This window comes from Prionailurus bengalensis, chromosome D1 (assembly GCF_016509475.1).
Source record: "Prionailurus bengalensis isolate Pbe53 chromosome D1, Fcat_Pben_1.1_paternal_pri, whole genome shotgun sequence".
NCBI classification, from domain to species: Eukaryota; Metazoa; Chordata; class Mammalia; order Carnivora; family Felidae; genus Prionailurus; species Prionailurus bengalensis.
Window position 1 is genome coordinate 23,318,987 of NC_057346.1, and position 25,731 is coordinate 23,344,717.

General features: G+C 56.5%; 2 protein-coding genes across 8 annotated transcripts in view; both read left to right on the plus strand.

The window, feature by feature from the left end:
* DCPS (decapping enzyme, scavenger) overlaps window positions 1-8,911 on the plus strand; it is a 50,170-nt gene extending 41,259 nt beyond the window's left edge. For both annotated transcript variants that reach the window (XM_043579788.1, XM_043579786.1), the window contains 2 exons: window positions 2,418-2,528; window positions 4,531-8,911. In XM_043579788.1, the coding sequence (XP_043435723.1) occupies window positions 2,418-2,528; window positions 4,531-4,797 (378 nt within the window). In that variant the 3' untranslated portion in view covers window positions 4,798-8,911. The remainder of the gene's footprint in view (window positions 1-2,417; window positions 2,529-4,530) is intronic.
* Window positions 8,912-12,590: 3,679 nt separating this feature from the next.
* Window positions 12,591-25,731, plus strand: part of ST3GAL4 (ST3 beta-galactoside alpha-2,3-sialyltransferase 4) — a 32,775-nt gene continuing 19,634 nt past the window's right edge. The window contains exons 1-3 of one of the 6 annotated variants that reach the window (XM_043579780.1): window positions 12,592-12,763; window positions 20,084-20,170; window positions 21,392-21,460. In XM_043579780.1, coding sequence (XP_043435715.1) covers window positions 21,416-21,460 — 45 coding nt within the window. In that variant the 5' untranslated portion in view covers window positions 12,592-12,763; window positions 20,084-20,170; window positions 21,392-21,415. Of the gene's footprint in view, window positions 12,764-20,083; window positions 20,171-21,391; window positions 21,461-22,623; window positions 22,741-25,731 lie in introns of those variants that run through there. The other 5 variants (XM_043579785.1, XM_043579783.1, XM_043579784.1 and 2 more) reach the window with 5 other exon arrangements.

Here is a 25,731-nt window from a genome sequence, read left to right on the forward strand (position 1 = left end):
CTGCTCCCTTAGAATTTGGCAGCGTGGCCAGCAGGCGAGGCAGACCGGACCTGGACTTCATCCTTGTACTAGAGGAGGGTTGAGGAGAGAGGAACCCGCCATATTTGCCCTAAGGAGCCTTCCTAGCCACCCAGGAATCTTCTCGCCTCGCAGCTGCTGGCCCAGGATTAAAGAGACTTTGTCCATATGTCCATCCATCCACCCATCTATCCATTCCACAAGATTTATCAAATGCCTAATGTCTGTTAGAGAATCTTGCCTCCCTGGAGTTTATAATATCCCTTCCTCAGTTCTTTTAAGAGATCACTTGTATATTCTCTTTTATTTGCTTTTTTTTTTTTTTTAAGGTCTAGTTAAGACATGCACGAGGTAAAAGTGCAGAATAGAATAAATAGTGCGGTGAAAGCAAGTTCCCTCACCCCACATTCTTCCACTTCCGTTCCCCAGAAGGGACAGTTTCTCAAAAGAGATTATGTCTTTGTCTCTCCTTCCAGGTATCGTCTCTGCACGTTGTGTATATAAGTATATAGGGTGTGTTTCTATGGACACAACATGCACTTTCTGCTCATATAATGTAGGTTCTTTGATCTAAAGGGCTCAGACCAAGAAACTCTTCCTCTGGGTCGCTCCAGAGGTGGAAAGATGGCCCTCCGGCCATTCTCCACCGTGCCCCTTGCCAGGAAGCCATTCCTTTGACTCTGCTGTCCTGCCTTGTAAAAAGAGATCAGTGGTGACTGCCTGCCCGAAGTGACCGATGGGCCAGCTTGAGGGATGCCAGCCTGAGACCCTTGCCAGCTCCTTGTCTGGCTTTCTTCATGCCATTTCTCTGGGCCGGGGGCCCTTGGGCTGCCTGCAGAAAATCTGGGCTCACGTCTGCCTATCACAGAATGGGTTTCTTTCCCTGCCAGTGGAGCAGACAGGTGTGATTTAATGCCACGTTTGTGATTTGTCAGCAGACATCATCTAAAACAAATGCCACTGTTATTTGAGGGTCTGTGACAGTGACATATAAGAACGGCTGGAGACACTGCCAGGCACATGTACACCCCGAGTTCAAGCAGTTCTGTTTCCTGCTTCTCTTGGGCTCCTCACGAGGGACAGAGCAAATGTCCTGGGCACAGGCCATGAGAAGGGAGAGTCTGGGAGAGACCGATGGGCAAAACTGAGGCCTAGGTAGGCACAGCTCAGCCAGCTGCTGGGCGGTTCCCACGGGGCTGGTCTGTAGCCGGCCCGAGGCAGAGAGCCCGGATTGTTGGAACTCGTGCAGAGAAGAATGTGGTAGGAAGAGACTCTGTTGGCCTGAAGGGGCACAGTTGGACACCAGGCACCATATGGAAAACCGTCTTCTCAGTTTTCAAACTGGGGCCCTTGGGGATTTGGTTGGTGACTCATGGTCCCCAGATTATGTCCTTGAGGGATCTAGCAGCTCACGCTGCCTGGCTGAGTGCTGCCGGCTTCCTCCTGCGTCTTGCTCCTTGGAGCCCTGGTGTCTGGGGCCTGCCTCGCACATGGATGTGATAGTCGGCCAGGGCCAGTGTGGGTGAGCAGGGAGGGCGGGAAGGTTTTCTGGGCAGAAGAGTTTATTTGCTCTCTGGCACAAGATCTTGTTGACTTTGGTTCTTTACACTGTTGTGACCTCCAGGTTTTCGGCCAGGCGCTGTTTTCAGGAAGGACAGCCGGAAGCGTTGGCCTGTGAGCCCTGTGCGTTAGGGGAAGAGAGGAAAAGGTTAAGCGCTCTGGTGGTGCTCATTGCTGAGCTGGCTCCGGGGCCCCCTTCCACCTTTCAAATCCTTCTACATCCTTCCCCTACACTGGACTCCAGACAAATCGAATTACTTACTCTGCCCCTCACATGCTGTATACTTTCTTGTCTCTGAGCCTTTGCTGTCACTGTTCCTTCTAACCTGAATGCTCTTCCTCTAAATGCTACCCCTTCTTTAGGACCTGGGTCCCCTACCTCCTCTTCCAGGAAGCATGTCTGGATCACCCTAGCTAGATAGTCTTTCCTTCTTCCTCCTGTACTTTTATCACTTTGTGTCTTGTAGTAGTTACTCACCTATATGCTATTAGATTTTAAAGTCTTGGAGGGAAAGTTGTCCTTGGCACTTCTTTGAACCTTCTCCTCCCACCCCCTCGTCAGCTCTGTGAGTATATAAATATTCCTATATGGTACTCTTTAGCAGGAAGAATAAACAGAAGTTCTATCCTTAGACTGTCCCACTCATCCCAGGCATGTGGAGGCCCCCACTGCCCAGGGATTGGTCCTCCTGTGGGCTCCCCGGGATCGCCTGTGGCTGGTGCTACAGCAGGCCTGGGGGTGGGTACTTCCTGGCTTCCCTGCAGAATTCCAGGACTGGCAGCCTCCCCTGGCTCTGTCCCCTGCTGAGCCTGGTTTACCCGTGCCGATCTCTGCGCAGCTAGATGACCTGTACCTGATTGCCATCTGCCATCGCCGGGGCATCAGATCACTGCGGGACCTTACTCCAGAGCACCTGCCGCTGCTCAGGAACATCCTCCGGGAGGGGCAGGTGAGTTGCCTTGGCCACATCCGTACTGAAGCCCAGAGGAATCATATTCCAATTCCAGTGTGTTCGTGGCCGCTTTCCTCACCCTTTCCAGAAGTCCATCTGTGAAAGGGGCCTGTCTCTGGATGCCAGTCCCAGGACCTCACGAAGGTCCTTTAGATGGACTCACAAGGCCCTTGTCTCCTGGTCCTGCCCTACCCTTCAGCTCTACTTTCAGCCACCTTTCTTCCGCCAAGGTTCCCCTCCCATCCCAGGATCACCTGTGTCTGCTCATGACAGCCACATTGCACCAGACATGTTTCTTGGGGAGATGGGTCCCCTATGGCCAGAGACTGAATTTTGTAGCACCTGGCATTCTGGGGTGCTTTATACTGGGATATTTGTTGAATCACATGAAAGTAAAGAGGAGCCCTGGGGCGCCTGGGTGGCTCAGTCAGTTAAGCATCTGACTTCAGCTCAGGTCATGATCTCATGGTTCATGAGTTCGAGTCCCACATTGGGTGAGCTCAAGCCCCATTCTCTCTCTCTCTCTCTCTGCCCATCACTGACTTGTACCCTCCCCCTTTCAAAAAAATAAATAAATAGAAAGTAAAGAGGCAAAGGAAGGTGGGAGAAGTGAGTCTAGAATCCTGAGTTGTGGTCTTGATTCTGACATTTTGATCCTAACCACCAGAGAGACTCTGGGCAGGACTCTTCACCTCACCTCTCTGGGCCTCAGTATCTGGATGCAATGCTGCTAAATCCCATTCTGTGATGTCGTTCTCAGAAACATTCAGAGATGTTTCAGAAACAATCAAAGATGCAGCCCCCGTGCCAGGGCCCAGCAGTCACCAGGGTGCCTGGCCAGGAGAGAAGCTCGCCACCTTGCTGCTCAGAGGCTTTGCCGCAGGCCTGGGGGAGGGGCTCTCGTGGGTCCGCTCTCTGCTAACCTCTAGACCCCAGCTGCCCGGCCTTCTTCCTCCCGCCTGCCCACATCACTGTCTCTCTGGCCACCTGTCTCTTTTTGGAGTCATTTGCTTCTCTGCTGAAATGCCTGCGGATGTCAGAGAGTGGTGTCTTTCTCTCCGGGAGGTGCGGGGCCTACACTTGGACTTGCCCTGCAGCTCAGGCAGCCTCGCCCAGACAGGCCAGCCATACGTATCCCCGGAAGGCCTTTGGGTGCCCCGGCCTTGACCTCACACTGCTGCAGAGATCCCCAGGCGGAGTTCCAAGTCCAGGATGTAATTGTGGCGTGTATTCTGAGCCCACTGAGGCCCTAGTCTTTTTCTCTTCACCTCTGACCTCCTCAGGGATTCACCCAGAATGGAAATCAGAGTCTCCTGTCAATGCCAAGCCTAGGAGGCTCCTGAAAGGGAGTTCGGTAGAAAAAACCCTAACCCCTGAGCAAGGTGGAGGGTGGTCAGAGGGAGCCAGGGCCAAGGTCCGTGTTCCCCGCTTCCTCCAGGAGTCCAGCAAGACCTTCCCCGGATCTTCTAGGGGCAGCCCTTCCCATGCACCCTCCCCCACCCTCTCTCTTCCACCAGGCCTCGGCTCAGCCCCGTCCCTGTCACCCTTGTTCCCGGCTGTGCACTCTTCCATGCTAAGAGTGGGTACAAGCCTCCCTCCCACTTACCCGGTGACTTAAGCACGCATCGGTCACCTGGGGGGAGGATGGTCCCCATAGTCTTGGGCATCTGGGGCCTGTCTCTTGGCACTGGGACTTCCTAGATTCCCAGTAGCGACTGTCTGAGGAGCCTGAGTGTTGTGTGCAGGTTGGCGTGTGGAACCCCAGTGGAGGCCACCGTTCCCTTCATTTGGGAGAAGGAGCCTCCCCCTTGCGGCTGTCACCTGCTTTTGTTGACTCCCTGGAATGGAACGCAGAGACCCGCAGCAAACCGTGGGCAGGGAGCTGTTTGCAGGGTTTTATCAGACGTCCGGAGGCTAGTCGGGGATTGGGCCTAGAGGAGGGTTCTGGCGCTGGCCCGTGGGCAGCACGGTAACCCGTCCCGCCGCTGCCCTTTCTCAGGAAGCCATCCTGCAGCGCTACGGGGTGAAGGGGGACCGCCTCCGAGTGTCCCTGCACTACCTGCCTTCCTACTACCACCTGCACGTGCACTTCACCGCCCTGGGCTTCGAGGCCCCTGGCTCGGCGGTGGAGCGGGCTCACCTGTTAGCAGAGGTGATCGAGAACCTGGAGTGTGACCCGGAGCACTACCAGCGGCGCACCCTCACCTTTGCCCTCCGGGCCGACGACCCCCTGCTCCAGCTCTTGCAGGAGGCCCAGAGGAGCTGAGTGTGGCCCAGGGGCCGTCCCCTGGGACAGGAACACAGATGTGCGGGCTGGGGGGGGGGGGGGTGGGGGGGCGGGGAGGGACGGAGGGAGTTTTCGCACCAAGTGGATTTTTCAAAATTGTATTTTGTACCGGCTTATTTCTAGTATGTGAATAAAGTATTGGTCTCGTTCGGTGTGGACTGACGCCAGGGCCTGGGGAGGCAGGTGGTGCGAGAGAGCGGGGTGGGCAGATCCTGAGAAAAGAGCAGCCAAGTCGGGGGGCGGTGGCTTCAGCTGACCTGGGAGCGTGCCGAGGGCTTTCTGCAAATCCCTGGGAGCGCCATCCCTGGTGATTGCCGAGTCCCGAATCCGACAGCACCTCTCCCCGTCTGCAAGCCTTACTCCGCCATCACGCCCCTGTCCCTCCTTCCATTTTCGACATCTTCCTAATGGTTTTCTGGGCCCACGTGTCTGGGAGTTCCCCAAAAAAACCAAATACAAAAACTCTGGAAATAATCTATAGAAGTTTTTTTGACAGCGCTTCCTCTTTCCCTGCCCAGAATTGAGATTGCACCTCCCGTGTGTGAGTCAACCCTGCTGATAAACTTCTTGTTGACAAGGATGAAGGATGACCGCCTGGAAGTGGGAGGGCTTTAATAAGAATCAGATGAGGCAAAAGCCCAAAAAGCCTGCCTTTGCCTCTGTTACTCGGTCGGCGAGTCCCTGGCCTTGAGTTTATTATCTAGGCAGGAAGACAAAACAGACTCACATAGAGCAGCCAGGAGATCACATGCAAAACTGTATCAACAAGGGCAAAACGAGGCGTTTGCAGTGGAGGACAAAGCTCTGAGGGGCTCCGGTTCGAGGTGGGACTGGAGCGTCACAGGTCCCCTGTCCATAGAATCTGGAGGCCAGGAAGGGACTTCAAGGTGTCTGGGGCTGGTGGCCTGTAGGGAGCCTTCGGGTGCTTATCTGGGAAGGGTGACATCTACCATGGCTCCAGCAGCACAGGGACACAGGCACGCATGCGAGGGCACGCGGTTGAAGACAGAAGGCGCTTGTATCGGCACAGAGGACAGCTCTGTCACGCCGCTACAGAGGGGCTGGCATTGCTGGTTAGTCAAGCTGGGGCTGAAGGACACCAGGTTGCACCTCCTCAGGGGGCTTTCTCGGGGGAAACGGGATGTCGGGTTCCGCCAGGTGGTAAGAGGGAAGCATAAGGCAGAGAGGGGCGGCTCCTATTCTGCAATCCCTGGACTGAGAAACAGAATCAGATGTTTATTGAACACATGCTGCTGGCCAGGCACTGCCCCAGAGACTGGTAAGTGGTGAACAGACAGAAGTCTCTCCTCCGGGAGCCGACCTTCACCCCCTAACGTTACACCAGCCCTAACGAGTCCTGAGCCTGTTGCTTTGTGAAAGAGAGCGGGGATGAGGGTCCATGAAGTGTCCTGCCGTGTAAACGTACCGTGTGCTAATGTTGCTTTATGCTAAACTTTGACTTACCGATCAACTCTTGAGCCAGACGGTATTTTAAGTGCTGGGAAAACAAAGCTCCTACCTACCCTCCAGGCTACTGGGGCAGACAGCCAAGGAACGTAGGAGTAAAAAGGCAACGCCCGGGTAGTTATCTTGAAAACAGGTATGTGAGACAGGCTCGAGTACAAGCTTCCCCTAGGAAGACACGCGGGGGATGCTTTCAGAATCCCGACAGTGCTCGGCAGGGCCACCGAACTGGAGCAAGGTGATGAGGGTGGTGAGGCCGGAGGGGGCTGGTTACAGGGAGAGAGGTGTGGCCCGCACCTTCTGCAGGTGGAAATGAAGGCAGCTGGTCTTTCTCCCATGCGGCAGAGCTGTCGTAGGGGGCGCCTGGGTGGCTCAGTCGGTTCAGCATCAGATACTTGATTTCAGCATGGATCATGATCTCAGGATTCAGGAGTTCGAGCCCCACGTCGGGCTCGGCACTGACAGCACAGAGCCTGCTTGGGATCCTCTCTCTCTGCCTCTTCCCTGCTTGTGCTCTCCCTCACTCTCCCTTGCTCTCTCAAAATAAATAAACTTAAAAAAAATAAAAACTGTTGCAAAGACAAACGAGGCGAGCAGAGGAGTGGAGGGGACACCAACCCAGAGGCCCCTCCTCGCAGACAGAGTGGAGGGACCCAATCCTGGGAGTGTCCTCTTCTCCTGGGCAGATCAGTTGCTGCCGGTGGGGCACACAGGGTGCGTGCTTAGAGAAGACCAGCAGGTGGCCAGTCCTGAACCAAAAAGGAGAGCACTCAGGAGCCTCCCAGGGGACAAGATCTCTAGCTCCCTGGGACTAAGCCCTGTGAAGGCATTCCCAGCCTTGGCTCTCTCGCCTGATCTGTCCCATCCCTCCTCCTCCCTCTCGGGTTTACTCACCCATCAAGTTTGTACCAAACATCCTGCATGGGCCAGCACTGCAAGGCGCTGACAGGAACAAGGTCTTGCGGGTCTGTACCTTCGGGGAGCATGACTCAGTGGGGCAGGGGAGCATAGGACGAGACAGTAGGTAAAGGCTGTTCTAGAGGGAGGTTCTAAAGGCTGTGCTCCTTTGTAGTGCCGGGAGGTGCTCCTCTGTCGGGACCGATTCTGCTTTCCGAGGGGAGGAGGGGGTCAGTTCTCCCCTGGTGCCTGGAGTGGGAGTCATGAAGGCCCAGAGGGCAGCCCTGCGAGCTTGGAGAAGACCTCAGGAGTTTGGCCTCGTGCCCCCAAAGGCCCCAGCAGGGGCCGGTGTCACTGCGCACAAGAGTGTTTGCTGCTCCTCTCCAGGAAACAGCTGGTCAGATGTGTGGTGAGCCATGAAATGGATCCTGCTGAGTCTCTTGTCATATACCTATTTGCCCCTGTAACCACACGAGACTCCGTCTCACCTGAATCCTGGGGCCTCAAGCTGCAGGGAAGAACTGACTGAGTCAAGGGGCCCATCTCTCTGTTACACCTCACTGAAATCCCAGAGGGCCTGGCAGGACTCTTCTCTAAGACCCACGGTTTCTGACCACACATGAATGCCACTTCCTGTCGTTTCTAGGGAGTCTGTTCCCAGGGGCAGCTCACTCCACGTTGGGGCCCGTGGGCCTGAGGCAGGTGCAGCAATTTGCCACCCCCACCCGCACCCCCACCTGCACCCCCACCGCAAGGGCTGTCCCCTCCTGTAAAGGAGCTCAGTCCAGGTCTCTTGGTTTTCCGGGGGATATAGAATTAGAGCTACCCCTCTCTGCCCCAGTTTTCCCCTTGATGACACGTTGCAGTGCCCAACATCCTGCCTCCCCTGAGAGAACTTCCTGAGCATGACCAGGGTTTCTCGGCCCCACCTTAACTAACTAGCAAATGCCACCTCCCCCCACCCCCCTCCGGCAGCATAATCTGTCCCGCGTGCCTTCTGTGTTTGATCGCGTGTCCTCAGCATACGTGCCTGTGTCCCTGCTCTGTTGGAGCAGTGGTGGATGTCACCCTTCCCAGAAAAATCCTGGACACGTCCACAATTGGCTGTCAGCCCCGGGGCTTGGCCCACTATCCCCTTGGCATGTGGCTGGAGAAGGAAGGAAGCAGTTGGAGGCATGACTGCTATTGTTTCTTGGCTCCTTTCAGTTTGCCTAAAAGTTTCCTCCGAGAGCAAAATTGCTGAGTGTTCTGGATTTGTCAACATTCCTTCATGAATTTGAGAAAAATAACAAGCTGGACACTGAGGGTCTACTCTGCATGTCCCTGTTGAACACCCATCCCCGTCCTGAGAAACAAATCAAGAGATAATTACATACAAAGTAATACTTGAAATTGTTTCTCTTGTAATACTTCCATATCCAAAACAGGTTAGCATATCTATTTTATTTCTAGCCAGACTAATGTAGGCCGGCCAACCCTTGCTTCTCAGGAAGGACAAAATCGTTATTCTAAACATGTATGTATAAAGTGAAAGTGTCTTTTTTCTAAGAGGAAGGTGGTGATAATGAAAGGTAGTCATTTTTAAAATACCCTCATTTAGCAACACACGTGTCGGCAACCCTGCGTTTATTGTATTGTTATTATTAGGAAAATTATATTGGATTCTGAAATCTACATAAACTGGAAGTTCCCATGTTTTAACCACTTAAAAAATAAACATGGACGGAATCTGTTTAGAGTGTTTCAATTCAATTACATTGCACTTCATTAATTTGCAAAGTAATTACAAGAGTGGCGAATGCCTTCAAAAAAGCAGAGGGGGCTGTGAGACCTTACGCAAAGAGACGCCACATTTCTAGGCTAAGCTTGATAGCAAAGGCCCGCACAATCGTAGGCCCAGCAGTTGGAAAGAGCATGGCTCAGCACGCTGGGGGGCCTCGACCTAAGCCAGCATGAGGCACGCGTGCACAATTAGAACGCCAGCCAGTTTTTCCTTCAGGACTGTGCGAGTGCCTAAGAGGCAGTGGGGTCTGATGGTTCCATCACAGAATCTGCCCCGCACCCAGGTATGACCTTGGGCAAGTTACATAACTGCTCCTAAATTAGGAATGATAATAGTGCCCACCACGAGGGGTTTTGTCGGGATTCACTAAGAGGATTTTGTGGACGTAGCGGTCACTCGGTAAACGTTAACTATTGTCCTACTGTGAGAAGGCCCAAAGAGGACGTAACCAGAGATATTTGGGCTAGATATTAAAAAAAACTAACTGATCCGAAGGGCTGTAAAATCCTAGATGATTCAGCGGAGGCATAGCAACCAAGTGACTTTAAGGCAAAAAGCAAGCCATGAACGATCTGTGGTTAATTGATTGTGGCCTTAAACAGGCAAGCACTGCACGCAGTGACTTCTTGGGATCTCTTCCAGACTAAAGGTTCCTGGAATGCCTTGGCCTACTGGCAGGTTTCTAAGACTACAACAGTGATGTCCCCTGCTATTGAGAACCCTGGGAACAGCTCAGCTTCATGGTCCAGTCATATAAATCTGATAAAAATAGGAGCTGAAATACCATCCCAGAGTTGCTATTTTTAAAAGCATCTGAGATGCTGGATTGGGTTTATTTCTTCCTCACACGGCATCTTGCTGTTCCCTCCTCCTGGTGGGCAGGATGCTAACGTGGCACATGTGAGGGACAGGAGCCAGAAGCCTGTGAGGCACATTTGTCAAGCGGCAATGTGCCTCCTACCCACACCCGCGGCCTGCCAAGGAGGAGCCTCTGGGGCCAGGGCTCCCCAGCCCTACGTGCACCTGCCCCTTCAGGGCCCCTCGCTCCTCTGCCTCTTCCCTCTGCTGGTTGCCCCAGCAGAGGTGTCCTCCAGTTCCTCCACCGTGGAGACAGAGCCACAGAGCTAAAGGGAGGCAGAGGAAACAGGAACGGAAGCAGCGTGGCTCAGAGGGGGACTGGGACCCAGATTGCCGTCCGTCAGGTTGTCTTGACCTGAGCTTGGCAGAGCAGAGCCAGCTTCCGGGAAGAACCTTCCCCCAGGAGCCAAAGCCCTGCTTGCTCCATCACATAGCCTCTTGCTGAGTAGTGTGTTGCAAGGGTGCGAGGAGCTGGGAGGTGCTCAGATGGCTCCAGAACCCCTCACCTGGGGTCGAAAGGCACCCGAATTGCTTCCCTCCTGCCCCACTGGTGATAAGGCTTCTAGGCAGCTAGCAAAGCATCTGGTTGTGCCATTAAGAAACTGAAGGGGAAAGAAAGATCATGAGTAAGCACACTGTGGCTGAAGGGGAGGAGTCAGAATTACAGTTGGCTTCTGGACACCCAGTAACCAGGCCCAGGACAAGCTGGGGGAGGGGGAGGGGAGGGGACCCGAATACTCTTAAAGGTTAGAGAAGGGAAGCCGCCTGCATAATAGAATGACACACACTTGCAAAGCACAAGAGCTTGAGAGCAAGTTCCTATCCATTGCCTAATTTAATACCTTTAACTAAACACAGTTATTTCCTTTTTTAATGTTTATTTTGTTTAGAGAGAGAAGGAGAGAGAGAGACAGCACATAGGCAGGGGAGGGGCAGAGAGAGAGGGAGACACAGAATCTGAAATAGGCTCCAGGCTCTGAGCTGTCAGCACAGAGCCCGACGCGGGACTTGAACTCACCAACCACGAGATCATGACCTGAGCCGAAGTCAGACACTTGACCGACTGAGCCACCCAGGCACCCCCTCCATTTTTTTTAGTAAGGTTTTTTTTTGGGGGGGGTGTTGTTTGTTTGTTTGTTTAGTAAGAAAACTAAAGCCATGTGATGACAGAGGCAGATTTGGGAATCAGGTCTCCAGGAGTGAGAGCAGGCCCTTCAGTTCTAGTCTCTGGCAGAGCGAAGTTTACGTGGTTCACAGCAAGAACGGCAAACTGTGTTTAGATCTCGTTCATCGAAGAGTTAGCAAAGTTTAGAACTGGGCAGATTCTCAGGTCAGCTTGGCCAGACTTACCCAGGTGCTTCTGGTAGTTGCTCACTCTCTCTGGACCAGGTTTCCTATGTGTAAAAGGAGAGCCCCCTGTCCCCTGGACTTGCTCAGGGCAAGGACTTTAGTCACTGGCTTCTTTCCACCTAGGTTAGCTCCAGGCCTGGAGCTGACGTGCAGTAAGTAGCTGTTGAATGAATGCTTGCCTGACCAAGCCAAAGGCACCATTCAAACGTAATGATGTTAGACAATGGGGAAACGCAGGAAAAAAACCACCTTTGTGCAAGGTGTGATTTAGGACAGAACGGTCACTTCTGGAAGAACTTGGAGGCCGCCTCTGTTAACCCAAGCCTTCTCCACTTTGCTCCTGCAGAGCTGAGCTTCCCGAGGCACCTGTTCTCAACAGATAAGCCCTTCAGTTTCATCTGCAGTGAACCTGGAGTTGGCACTTCTCCGAACCCCCTTTGCATTTACCCTCAGTGACTCATGCCCTGACACTTAGTCACATCCTCTCTTGCCTTCTTCTTGAACAGAAGTCCTTTGTAAGCTTTCTCTCCGTGGCTGGATGGTAAGCTTCTTGGAGACAGGGACTGGGTCTTAGACTTTCCCTGGAGCTCCTGGAGCCTCAGGCACCAGGCTGTTCACACTGGGGGCTTGGTAAATACCACTCACCCAGGAAAAGGAGTGCCTCGGGGCTGGGGGCTGGGGGTTGTCCTGGCGGTGACTTCTGGACTGCTGTTTCCAGGTTTGATTGGGGATGTCTGAGCCCAACCAAGTAGGGTCAGGAGCCTGATGGCGACAGGATGCCTGACGCCTTCAGTAAGGAACAGAAACTGAGAGGCTTTCTCAAGGCCAAAATAGGTGTGCAGAAGAGGGGTGCAGAGAGCAGTGTGGGAGCTGCAGGTGCAGACTAGGGCAGAGAAAGGCCCAGGTCTCGGTCCAGGGCACCTCACCGCTGTGCCCTGGGGGAAGGGGGGGAGGCTCCCGGAGCAAGGTCCTCCCTCTTCCGTGCCTCACTTTCCCCAATGAGGGAAGGACGCTGTTCACCACGTGGGAGAGCCGAGAACCCTTTGTTGGGTCTCATTGTTCCCAGGAGGGTGTGCGGAGGCTGCGCTGGGCACATCCAGCCTGGCGCCACTCACACGGAGGCAGCGCCCGCCGGGCTCTACCCTCACCCCATCCGGCCTCCCCTTCCGCCCCTCCGCGCCCCGGCCCCCTCCCCCGCCCCCGCCCCCTCCCCCCCTCCCCTCCCCTCCGTGGCCTCCGCTGCTCCCACACAGTCCCCGGCCGGCGGGCGTCGGCCCCGCCCGCGCGCGGCAGCGCCCCAGCTCTTCCTCCTCCTCCCCGCCCTTCCTCCTCCAGCCCGCCCGCTCCCCGGAGTCGGCTCCCCGGCCGTGTGCGCAAGCGTGTCCGGCCCCTTCCCCGCCCCCCGCCCGGGCCCGGGCCCGGGCCCCCGCCTCCCCGCAGGCGGACTTGCCCGCTCCCAGGCCGGCCCCGCGCCCGGGACAGGGACCCGGCGGAGCGGAGCCGCAGCGCCAGCGCCGCGCCGCCAGCCCGTGCGCCTAGCGGATCGGAGCTGTGCGCGAAAGTGTCGTGCCCCGCCCCGCTCCACCCGCGAGGGTGAGTACGCGGCGGCCGGTCCCCGTGGGGCCCGGGGCGGGGGGAGGGAGGGCGGGAGCGCCGCGAGGGCCCGGCTGCCGGGCCCCCGGCCCCGCGCCGCGGCGGCCGGGGAGGTGGTCGGCCCGGCACGTGGGCGCAGCGCGGGGCCGGCCCGGGTGGGGCGGCCGCAGCCCTGGGATCCCTTTCTCTGGACCAGATTTTCGCGGGAAGCCGGTGCTCCTCTCTCCCTCGGAGTGAGCGAACGGGATGGTTCTCTTCTCCGGAAACTTTCTAGCCCCCACCCCTGCGCCCGGGCTGAAGAGACGTCCCCACCTTCAGCATCCTCTGAGCCAGGGTTTCTCGCACCACTGCCCCCATTGAGTCCAGAAGATCGGGTGGGCTGGCTTTGCTAGAGGTGACAGGCTTTGCTGGGTCCATCTGTGGACAGGATTCGCAAGGTCGCCCAGCAGAGCCCGAAGGCGGGGGTTGCTGGCTGCAGGCTGGCAGTGCCCGGGATACCAGGTCCACCTTGTGGGGGGCCTTTGGGCCTAAGCCACGGTGCCTCAGAGCTGCTGGGTGGTGGGCAGTGGGAAGGGGTGGGTTTGCGGTGAGGGTGGGGCCCCAGGGTGCGACAGGACCCCTGGGCTCAGCTGTCTGCCCCGGGTGCCTCCCTGGGGCCCATGCTGGCAGGGACCTCCTGGCCGGCCCAGGGTTGCCAACATGTCCGCCTGTGCTGCCCCCTCCATTTCCAGTCTTGGGGGGAAGCTCCGTCTGGGCCATCTAAGGCCTCATGTACTTCTGCCACTTCACACGTCCTGAGGGCCTGGCTTGGGGGGCTGCTGCTGGAAGACAGGGGGAGGGGGCTTGTAGGCAGCCTTCAGGTGCTCAACTGTGCTTGTCTGACCTCATGACCACCCACAGGCTGGCACCCCCACTGGCTTCTCAGGGAAGCCTTGCTTTCTACCACTGGAGGGAGGCACAGCGTTGAAGCCAAGTTCAGGCTGACTTATTCTTTGCAGAACCTTGGGAACGGGCCTGGTAGGGGCTAGGGTGTCACTAGAGGCACAGACCAATACTGCTCTCTCCCGAGCTGCGTCCTCCGCCGGGCCCTGACCCTGGCATTTGCCAGGGCGATTTTAAATGTGTTGATATGTGCTAAGTGCTTTGAAAGCTGCCTGCACAGAGGAAGAGGTATGTAAGTGCTGTTAGTGATGTTTCTGCCACACTTACTCTGCAAAGCTGCCCCATAATTCCAGAGAGGTTGTCTGGGAGGCGCCAGCTATTGGGGCCTGGAAATTACCTGGTGGGGGCTTTTTCTCTTTGCTGGAAGCTCATCTGGGCATACCCTCTGACCTTGCTCTGCTCCTGTCTCCACTCTAAACCCTCTCTGTGCCCTGTCCCTCAGCATCGTTAGGCTGAGTGGGAGATCTTAGGCTGTCCCGTGGTTCCTGGGTTTCATCAAGCAGTTGTAGGAGAGGCAGGAGTTGTGGCCAGTCCTCCACCGACCAGTCCAAGTTGAGGGGTTAGGAGGGAAGCATAGCTGAAAGAATGTAGGAAGGGAAAGTAGGAATCGTCTGCTTGGACTGTGGGCTAAGAGGGCTTCTGTAGCTCAGGTGTAGGTTACTGCTCAAGACAACAGGGACCCCCTTTTCTGAGAGCAGAGACTCCGGCCATGGAGGCTGGCCGTGTCTTCTGGGCTGTCTTCTCTTTCCTCCCTCACCTCCTTCTCTACCCAAAGCACTTCCCACTCCTCAGAAACCGAGTTTTTTGTCCCCTCCACCCTCTCAGCCCTTTTAGGATCCAGTTTTCTGGGTAGAACCAAGAATCTGATCCTTTCTGGAATTGTAACAGATCTTGGAAGCCCCCCCCCCCCCACACCACTACCACCCTCACCAGCAGGAGCAGAGAAGTTGGATCCCCTTTCTCTGTTCTAGCTTAACCTGTGGTCATCCCGTAGTGGCCCTACCCTGGCCTGGCCTCTGCCCTGCATTGGGTCCCCCCTCGGGCCCTATCTGGGCACATTCTATGGGTCTCGCCTCAGAGAGGCTGTCCCAGTGGAGCTATGAATTCCTCCTCTCAAAATGGCTCAAAAGTTTACACCCTCTGTCTTGGTGAAGGGGTCACTGTATCTTAGAATAATACAAAATGGTTCCAGCTCACAGGAGAGGGAGAGGCTCAGCCTCCTAAATAGGACCCTCCAGATCAGTGTCACAGAACATTCCAGAGTCTGAGGGTCAGGTCTACAGATTGAGATCGAGGCAGGCACCAGAGCCCAGTTGAGCTCCTGAATCCCTGGAGATGGGCCCTGGGCTCTGGAGGGTGGGGGTGGTCAGGTAGTGAGGGGAGGGCCCTCAGGAAAAGGAGAGCACTTGCTCCCTCCCTGTGGACTCCTTAGCTGCCCTCTGGGTAGACATTTCCCCTGTGGCAGGCAGCTGCTGTTTCCCTGACCCCCCAGGGCCCTCCTTCCTTCTTAAGACCTGGGACCTTGATCTGAAACTTTTGGTTGCCTTGACAAAACAACTAGGCTAGGCAGGTTTTGGAGCTGTAGTCACTTGTTCCCCCATCTCTCCTTGGTTGCCCCCTTCCCAGAATGCTCAGCACTTCTGCATATGCGTGTTCTGAGAGACCCTGGGTACGCTGCTGGCCACCCCTGGCCTCAGAAGCACCCCTGACCTCTACCACATTCCCTGTGTGTGTGTGTGTGTGTGTGTGTGTGTGAGAGAGAGAGAGACACTATTTGTGCTACAGATGGAGGAAGTGGTTGAATGTAGCTGTATGTGACGCCTGGACCCCAGCCAGTTCCCCTGGGGCCCCTGATGGGTACCCCTTGAGCCCAGCAGGGGCTGAACTCTGCCAAGGGGTTGTGTGGGGTCGCTTGCTTTTCAGGGTGTGAGGGCCATCGGTGTCCAGAACTGCAGGTTTTCTTCTGGTCTTGGCCCCTTGCCTGGGACCAGCAGACAGGCGGCTCCTGGCACTATCTCACTATCTCTGCCCACCCTGCCCCCTGCAAAGCTGCCTGTAGAAAGATGATGTGACTGCTCTAGAATCTGAGGCCCTGGCTTCTGTCCAGCAGGGAAGAGATGCTGCTGCTGGGGCTGAGGGGAGGTGCGGGCCTAGGTGAAGCCCTCCGTGTCTACCTGGGCCTTGAGCGGGAGAAGGCCTGGCTCTGGAAGCCCAGAGGAGCTGTTATAGGATAGTCCCTTCCTCCTGCCTGGAGCTTCCCTCCGAAGCCCAGCCCAGTGGCTCAGGGGCTCCAGGCTCTTGCTTTCCTGTGTGGGGTGGGGAGGGTGGTGATGGCTGGAGAGGACAGGGACCACTTTGCAGAGTGCTGGGCCCGCACACTGTTGTTCCTGCCTTGGATCCCACCCCTCCTCCAGGGTGTGGGATCCATGCCCCCCACCTGCCCTGTGTCCTCTGCCCATGCAGCCTCTGTAAAGACCTCCTTAGAATAAAAAAGACTTAGCAGATAACAAAAATAGTTACCATTTGTCAATCAAGCACTTCTTAAAAGCCTGGCCCAGTAAACTTACAAGAAAAAAAAAAAGGTGCTCTATATACTTATTTAAATCACGTAAGCCTCACACAACCCTTTCTCTCAGCCCATTTATAAACGAAGAAACGGAGCCTGGAGAAGCGTAAACGGCATGGCCACGGTCACACTGCTCACACTGCTTGGGAGCAGCTGAGCGGAGACTTTGTATCTAGTCCTGTTTAGGAAACCTGCACTTGCCAGTTGAGTCCAGCACTGCTTCCCCAAGCTCCTCCTCCCCTTTCCTGTGATGGCTGAAGAGTCTCAGAGGTGTGAAGGGCTTTGCTCAGGGCCACAGTGTATCGGTGACTAAGGCCGACCATAGCCTCCGCCTCCTGATTCCCAGGCCAGAGCCCTTGCGAACCCCACATCTTGCCCTGCCCATTTGCCCATGTGGCCCCCTTCCTGTGAGTGCAGGCACTTTGCTTGTCAGCCCCCTGTGGTCCGGCAGGGCGGGGCTGTCCTCTCTCTCTCTCTCTCTCTCTCTCTCTCTCTCTCTCTCTCTCTCTCTCTCGTCCTCCCTCCCCACCGCTGGCCCTCCCAGCCCCTCCTAGCCCCCACCTCTCCTGCTTTCCCCCGTAATTGCTTCCATCTGGCCCGCCTGCCGGCTCCTATTCCTTTGGAAATGCAGCGGCTCCCCCAGCTGCCGCCCACAGGGCTGCAAGGCCTCATCCGGCAACGGTGGCCACACGTGGAGATGGGGAGGGGCCCTACAGGTCCGAGCAGGGGGATCTGGGCCAAGGCGGCTGCTCCGGGGCCTGGCATCCCCACATTCCTGCCAGACAGGAGCACCTTTGCTCCAGGGTCCTTGCTTGACACCCGCCCTGGCCTGGCCCCGGCCTGGAGAGGTCCTAGTGGCGGGCTTCTCCTTCTGCCTCGCAGCTTCCACAGCCCCCTCTGCCCTTTGCAGGTGCACAGGTCAGGAGGAGGGAGGCCTGGCTGGAAGCGACGGCAGGAGAGAAGTGGGCACCAGCGCAGGCACGCTCTGGGGACGACTGCTGGGGGGTTCTGGGAGGGAAGCGAACAGGGCAGTCACGGTGGCAGAGGCTGAGGGGCCCGGGAGCTCTGGGCAGGTGAGAACGGGGCTGACTCATTTCCCTTGGTCCCAGGCCATTGACTCAGAATCAGCAGAACTAGCAAGGAATCCTTATATTTTGTGTTGATATAGAATAAAACCTGCACATTCTAACAGTGCATTTGACGCTCTGTTGACTCCCTTGCCTCAGGCTCTGCCTAGGCTGGGTGGGGAGGGACACCAGCGGGGGTCTTCTGGTGTGGCCATCTGGAGGCTCTGGAGCATGCTCCTGCCTGTGGAGGGGACACGTTCCCTATCGTGGAAGATGCGTACGCATCGACTGGTGACCTTGATGGGGACAGGCCAAAGGAGATGTGGGCATAGCAGGAGCACGTTTGTGGTGTGGAGCAGATCTGAAAACTTTTAAGGCATTTTCTCGCTGAGATTTTAGGATTTTGGTGTAAAGCTCCCAGAACTTGTCTGTCTTGTTTACTGCTATATTCTTCATGCCTGGAATCATGTCTAGCAAATAACAAGTGCTCAGTAAATATTTGTTTGATAAATGAATGGAAGACATAGCTTGGGTTTTCTGACTTTGTCTTCACTGCGTTCCTGTTTTTCCTTCCTCCTTTTCTTGGGGCAAAGGCAGTGAGCAGACAGGTGAGCTGTTGGTCAGAGAAGGGCCTGGCCTGGCTGCCTGGGGTCTCCCCCTCCCCTGGGGGTCTCTCTGGGCACCCGGGAGGCAGGCAGGAGCCCCAGGTAAGGATGGGCAGGCTTCTGCCCCCCTGAGGAGAGCAGGCCCCTCCTTCTACCTGCCCTGGGCTCAGTGGGTCCCCTCCCTGTTCCTGTTTCACCTCCTCAGCCCAGACTTTAAGACCTTGCACAGACTGGCCCTAAGGAGCCTCTCTCAGGTGTCCTCTCGGGAGGCACGGTTCACCCCTGTTCTTGCTTCTACCCAAACAACTACACTTCTCTTCTTTCTCCATATTGGGTTTCCACATAAAATTCCCTTTGAAAGTAGGACAGAGGGTTTCTTGGCTCTAAAGAGTTTTATTTGAAAGCCCCCATCCAGCCACATTAAGACTTTTTATTTTCCCAGGAGCACGCCATGTGTGTTCTCACCTCCTGGCCTTTGTTCTGGCCGGCCCCCCCGGGTATGGCCCAGGTGCCATCGGTAGCCATCTTCCTAAATTGCAAGTGTCCGTGGGCATCCAGCCCGAGGCTGTGCTCTCGGAAGCCTCCCCGGCCACCCAGAACACTGCCACCTCTCCCTGTGCACCCCGCTCCCCTCAGCTCCCATGCTGGCCACGTTGTGCAGGGACGGTGGTGTGGTACAGGGAGCCACGGCTTGACTCCTTTCCCGGCTGCCCAGCCGTGGGCCCGACACAGAGCCTCGGTTTCCCCCGAGGAGCTCACACTTCTGAACGAGAGAGCGTTTCTAGTGACATCCCAGTGCGCGGAATCCAGCACCCTGTAAATGCTGGCTGCTGTGTTTTCTGTGGTTCCAGGTGGGGCCCAGACACTGACAGGTGTCTCCCTGCCGGCCCAGCAGCCAGGGGCAGGCGGCCTGGCAGGAGCCGGATGGCATCCTTGGTCTCCTCTCTGTCTACTCCCCAGGTCTGTGACCTCAGGCAGAGCCGTGGCCATTATTCGTTCTCCATCAGCACATCTGTTAATTGGGCTAATAGTATCTGCCCCACCTCCCAGGTCTGTGAAACGCAAATGAGGTAAACAAGCTGGCAGAGGCCTCAGAGGTCACCATAGGGCAGGATTGCGACTGCCTTACCCTGGTGTTCCCAGCACCTGGCACCGTGCTGGCACACGGTGGCCTCTCAGTAACTGTTTCCTTTTGCAAATGAGGGAGCTGAGACTCAGAAAAGTAACTCGCTGGGGTGTTGTTGTTTTTTTATTGTTGTTGTTTTAGTAACTTGCCCTTGGAGGTCACAGAGTGTCTCTCCCCACAGGGAGGAAGGAGACTGTCTCAGGAGTGACCCCCGCTCTCTCTGCCCCTCCGTCCACCGCTGCCTCTGTCTCATCCCTGTCTCTGAGGTCCTGACGTTATTCGGGCTTTCTGTTCTCCAGGCCCCAAAGACCCAGGACTGGGGAGGCTGAAATCCCCCGGGGCATGGCTGGCGGAGGAGCTGGTGGACTAGGACACCCCTGGAAATGTCCACTTCTGTCCTGCTTCTCCCAGGCTGGCTCTGTCCTCCCAGGGGCTTAGCCAAGGCCTGGCTGGGGAGAGTGCGTTCAGGGAGAGGGGGAGCCCATCCTCCTGGGCTCTTGGGCCCTTCTCGCCACACTCACTGTTCTCCTCTGGTCCGCTCCTGGGTCCTGTCTTTTTCTGTCTTTTGTTGACCGTTTTCTGCCTTCCTTTCTTCCCTTTTCCTCCCTCTCCCTTCGTGTCTGACATCTGTTCTTTCCCCCGGGGTCCTCACCCCCCTTGCCTCAACATCCAACTTGTCCTGACACTGGCAGCCGGACTTCCGGTGGCCGGGGAGGTGCCCTGCTGGGCTGTGGAGGCTCAGGAGAGCCTGCTGTTCTTGGCAGCTCCAGCATTTTCTAGTGAGATGGCTCTTCCAGCCCCTGAGCTTGGTGAAGGGACGGTGCCAGCCCAAAGTAAACTCAAAGTAAACTTCAACTCAGCTCCCTGCCCCCCCCCCCCGTCCCCCCCTTCTTGGACACCGCCCTGGTAAGGACAGTGGGACCTTGTCCTGGAGCCTGAGGGTCGGCAAAGAAGAACCTGGTGGTGGAGCTTCTCTGGCTTCTGACCTCTGCCCCCCCGCCCTCCTCTCTCCAGAGCTCCAGCTCTTTCTCCAGAGGTACCTGCTGGGATGGAGGAGGCTGGCCAGAGCAGGGAGGAGATTTCCATTCAGACACCTTCCAGGTGAGCACACACGGCGTGTTGTGCTTGGGCCGATGTGTGTGTTCATGCGCGCGTGCGCTGTGTGTGCATGAGCGTGTCCGTGGGTTGTGTGGGAGAGAGAGAGCATAGGCATGCATCCGTGTGTGGACAAGAACACGGGTGGGCCTGTGGGAGGTTGTGTCCTGTCCCCCCCCCCCCCCCCCCCCCCCCCCCGCCTTCTAGGCCTGCCACTATCCAGGCCTGCTTCTAGCCTGGTGCTCTCCTCTCTGTGGTCTGTGTGACCTTGGCTTTGCACTGGGACTCCCTTCTGTCTTGGGAGCCGGCTGGTCCCCTGCTGTGGTCCCACGCAATGGTGACTGATCTCTGGCCACCCGTTTAGCTGCCCGGGGCCCCTAGGGCCAGCGTTTGCCCCCCACCTCCCAAAATGGAGGCGTGTGGGGGCTTCCTGCCCAGCATCTCAACTCTGCCAAGGCGGAGGGAATGGGGAACAGCTGCGTTGGCCGATTCCGGCTCCGTATGGATTTGGTTTGACAACAAAGCTCCCTCTGTGTTGTTCTCAGGCCCCTTACATAACCCGAGGGTGGGGGGCTGGGGGGGGGGGAGGGAGGCGATGGGGGGGAGGTGGAGATGGGGACAGGGAGACACCAGGACATGATGGTTGGAAAGGGGACAGGGACCGGGAGGAGGGGCAGGGGAGTGAGAGAGAGACCGTCGGGAAGCAGAGAGAGGAGGAAAAGTGTGCGTCTTGGCCCTACTGTTCTACTTCCGGCCTCCTGATTGGGAAGGAGCTGGATTTCTGGGTCTTCTGACTTTTGTCCTGTAGCTGCCTTGTCTTCCCCTCCTTGCACCCCACCCACCAGCCCTGGATCTGCTGGGGATCTGCCTGGGAGGAAGGGTTCGGGGCTGGGCCCGAGGGCCATCCTTAGCCCCACCCTGTAGCTGAGTGCTTTGGTAAAGAAGGGAGTCATTCTCCTCCCTTGCTCTCGGGCGTCCATTCATGACTCCAGGTCCCAGGCCTGGCTCTAGAAGCCCCTCTTGCTACCCTCTGGATGGCAGCTGTTCCCTGTACCCTGTTGGGCTGCTCAAGGCCCCACCTAGGTCCCTGGCCCAGTCTCCTGTCTGGGACCTCCCCCTAGCTCCAGACCCTCTGGCCACCCCGTCGGAGGCCCTGTGGCCCTGTCCCTGCACTGTCCCCTCCCTCAGTAATCAGACCTTCTCTTTTTGCCATCACTGTCCCTGCAGCTGTCCAAATAGAGGGGGAAGAAAATGTTCTCTTTCCGGAACAGCTGGACTGACAGCCGGGAAGGCCAGGTGAGCTGGCCAGGCTTTGGGGGTGCTTTCGGGGGTGGGAGGTACCTTGTCCCAGGGCCCTGATCCTGCCAGCTCCTAGGCAGGAGCAAACAGACACTGGGAAGAGGGCAGGAGGACCAGTAGGGCCAGGGCCCCAGTGACGGCGTGGTCTCCTGAGTTTTCTCAGGTTTTCTTCCCTGTGCCTCAGTTTTCCCCAGTCCTTTTCTGGCACAGGCTTCCTTGAAAAGAGCCTCTGGATTCCATTTGGCCCTAAAGGGTAGTGCTTGTCCCCAGGCTGCAGTGGATTAACAGGGCTGTATTCTTCTAACCTGAAAACAACAGAGGGGGGAGGAGCTGCTGGCAAGGCCCCAGATTCTCTGGGTTCTGGCACTTGGCTTGACCCCTAGCACCTCCCTCGATTCGATTTTAAGGTGTCTGCCCAGGAGGTATCCTATAGAAACCAAGCCATAACTCTGCGGAGAGATGGTGTGGGCGAGGCCCAAACCTGCTGAACGAGCCCTAGACTCTGGAATCCTCAGTCCCTAGGCCCTGACCAGCTTGTGGCTTGCCTCCCACCACCTGCCCCAGGTCTGGGTGCTGGGATGCTCCTGCAATTGCTAATGCCTCAGGGCTCGAGACAGAAAGGTCTGTTTGGGGAAGGGGGATGGCTAGGAGAGGGCTTAGGAGTTTCCCGATCTGTGGGTGGGTGGGCCAGGAGGATGGCCCCTCTCACACGAATCAGGGTTAGGTGCCTGGACAAAGAGACCAGGCCAGGAGGATGGTGAGTGAGCGCTATGAGGGTGCTGGGTGGGGGTGTCCTCTGTCCCGTGTGTGACTGAGGTTCCCGGGCAGCTGCCTCTGTCCTGTGTGTGACTGAGGTCCCCGGCTGCCTTGGGACACTCCCTAGCCCCACCGGGGACATCCCTTTGAGGCTGTGTATCTTCCTGTCGTTCACTTTCCTGTAGCCCTCCCCCTCCCCCAGCGCCCACCTCCCCAAGAACCTCTGAGCATAACAGGAGTGTGACTCTGTCGCTGGCAGCCGGGCTTGGCCAGGCCGAGGGCCAGAAGTCCAGAGTTTCTCTTTACCCAACTTTCAGAGGTGAAGAGATCCCCAGAGGGCTGGCTTAGCCACTCCCTGCTCTTGAAGTGCTCCCTGGCTGATAGCTCCAGGGACCTGCAGCCTGACAAACAAACCGGGCTGGAGCGGGAGCTGAAGGTGAAGCCCTGTGGCCCGTGCCCTGGGCCGCAGGATGGGGGAAGAGAGCGCCCTGGCGGAGGGGGCTCAGCAGACCTCAGAAGCTGTACGTTGGGGGTGGGTGGGGTGGGGTGGGGTGGGCAGGGAAGAAGGAATGAGGGGTGTGTGCACGTGTGTGTAGGGGTCACTACATTTCTGTGTGTTTCCAGGGTTGGTTTGGGGGTGTGCCTGTGGGTGAGCAGAGACGGGTGTGTTTTTGCACAGAGATGCCTTTGGAGGTTTTCGACGCGGGAGGGTCGGAACGGACCGGAGCAGGGTGGGCTTGAGAAGGCTTTCAGAGTGTCTCCCTGGTGCCTCCTGGCTCTGGGTTATGGATGGGGCTGTGAGCACTCGGACGGATTTGCTGGACATGTCCCCCGTGGAGGAGCCCCAGGGGCAGAGGTGGTCCTGGGGCATCTTTGATAACCTGAGCATCAGCCGGCCCTCCAGCCAGCATTCCCACCTGCTCTGCTCTGGCCTCTGCCCCCAGGGACCACTGCTTGCCCTGGAAGGTCTGCACCTTCCCCAGCAGCACCTAGAATGCTAGCCGCCCCACCCCCTTAGCTCCTCGTCAACCTTTTACTTGGAGGAGAGTCGGTTCATTGAAAGTCTTAACTGATGTGGAACCTTAAAAGGGCCTTGCTGGCTTCGCTCTTCCTTGGGGACAGCTACTGCAGGAAATGGGGTCTTGCTTTTCCTTCTTCCTGGTTTCATTTCTCAGAGCCCCCACCGCAGGTGCTACATTGCCACATGGCACTTCCCTCTTTTCCCTACCCCCACCCTCAGCTCCCCTAACTCGGTTGGGCTCCTAATAGGAATTCAGGAGCGGGTCCTCCCCCTGTTGACCTCCTGAAACCTCCGTGTTCCAGAACCACCATGGCAGGACAGCTTGGATAGACAGGGGAGAGCTGTTTCCCTGCTATTCCCAGATGTTCCCAAACAGCCGTGCTGATAGCCACCGTTCTTGGGTCAGAGCTAGAATGTTTTTCATTGCCCTGCACTGTCCCTGCCTGAGGACTTTGGGAGTACCTGCCCGAGACAGGGGAGAACCAGCAGAGGGAATATCACTTTGGAAATAAGTGAGGAGGGTACTGCTTCTGGAACTGCTATGGAGAGGGGGCGCTGCTCAGGGGAGGGGGCCCATCTCTATGCCTGTGGGATGGGACTGATTGGGGGTCTGGGCACCTTCTCTAGAACATGCTATGCCCAGAGACAGTGGCTTCTGCAGTGAGGCCTGCTCCCTCTCTCCTATCCCGTGCTTCTCACGTGACAGCAGTGCAACTCCAGTCTGACCAGTACACAGGACCTGGGTTTCGTGCAGGGCAGAGCCTGGGTGGCACTGCTCCTCCCCCTCTGACCGAGCAGCTGCGTGTGCCCTCGTAGTGTGCCATGGAGACAGCAGCTGGGAGGAGAGGGGAGTATGGTTGTGGTTGTGGACCCCTCCCATGGTGTCGGCCTGGCCTGTACTAAGGCTTTTCGATCTCAGGATGGCTTTCGAGGATCACACACCTCCCAAAACTTGCTCTTGTGACCTGAATTTCACAGATGAGGAATCTGAGGTCCTGAGAGATACAGGAGCTTGTTCAGGACTGCCTGGCCTGTGACTGCAGAGGTGGGATTGAACCTCAGGTTTGTGTCCAGACCCCTCTCCTCTGCCTCCAGGATGCCAAAGGTCCTTTGAGGTGCAGGGAGGGGTGGCTGAGGTTTTAGCCTAGGCTGGCCCTCTTGGGGAACAAATAAAGGGGATGTGAGGTAATAGGGCATCTTCGAGGCTCTCCTGGGATCTCGATAGGTCTGTTGGTTGACATCAGCTCATCGTGTGGTCCAATAGCCCTGGAGCTGGTGGTGATTAAGGTGAGTCAAAGGTGGTGCAGAAGCCACGCCTTCTTGGTGATAAGGGTATGTTTGTGAGCTCAGCCATGTGTGTTTGGCAAAAGTTGTGACACTTGGTGCCTCCGCCAGCCCCTGAGCCCAGCCTCTAGCAGGCTCCTAGTGCCTTGTGTGCTCAGGTCTTTGCAGAATAAGGGTCTGGGATGGTCTAATCTGACGAAAGTTTTCTGTCCACGCTTGTCCTGCTCATTTGCTCGTTCATTTAGACACGTGTTCATTTCAGTGTTTGTCAGTTACCTACCACGTGACATGCATTAAATTTGGTGCGAGAGATACTGTCGGCCACAAGGAGTCCCTGCTTTCTTGGGGTACGGGAAATAGCGTGGTGTCACTGCTACAAAGGAAGCAAAACGGAGTGAGGAGGCAAGACTGGGGGCCGGGAGGAGACTCCTAGATTGGGTAGTCTGGGACCCTGGCTTGAGGGGCAGCATGAAAGGGAGAGTGGCCAGGACAAGGGAAGCCAGGGACGGAGGTCTGGGCTTGTGATTCCAGATCCCACACCATTTATCCTGCCGTCAGCCCCTGCCAAGACAAGGACTCAGATGGGAATCTTTAGCCCTGTCTCCATTCTCAAATGGGGGTCAGGTGTGGAGGGGGCGTGCAAGCTAAACTTCTTCTCTTTGGGGAGGGGAGGGTGTGTTTAGGAAGCGCTGGGGAAGCCCAGGGGTCATCGGGGACTTTCTCTGTTCGGTGGACAGTCACATGGGCATCACGTAAGGTTCAGTGTTTATTTCTTTGCCTTTGGTCGCACAACAGACTGAGTGAAAAATCGTGGTTTTTTTCATTTATTTTTTATTATTTTTTTAAAAATTTTTATTTTTAAGTACAACCCAGAGATCAAGGGCTGCACACTCCACTGACTGCACCATCCAGGCGCCCCACCAAAAAATAGTGTTTTTAAAATGATGTTTTAATCCACCCTGCATTCCACACAGCCGCAGCTTTTGGATTTCACTTAGCACATGAAGAAGTATGGCTAATAGTTGCTATTCGCTGAGCGTTTCCCATGTGTCTTTCCTATGTTATCATGTTAACCAGCACAGTGGGACTTGTGGCAGGGGCTCTTGGCCTCCATTCTACAGATGGGGAGACCAAGGCTTAGGGATGCTAAGTGGCAGAGGCAGGGTTCAGGCCCACTGGCCAGTGCCCCAGGCACAGCTCTTGGCCT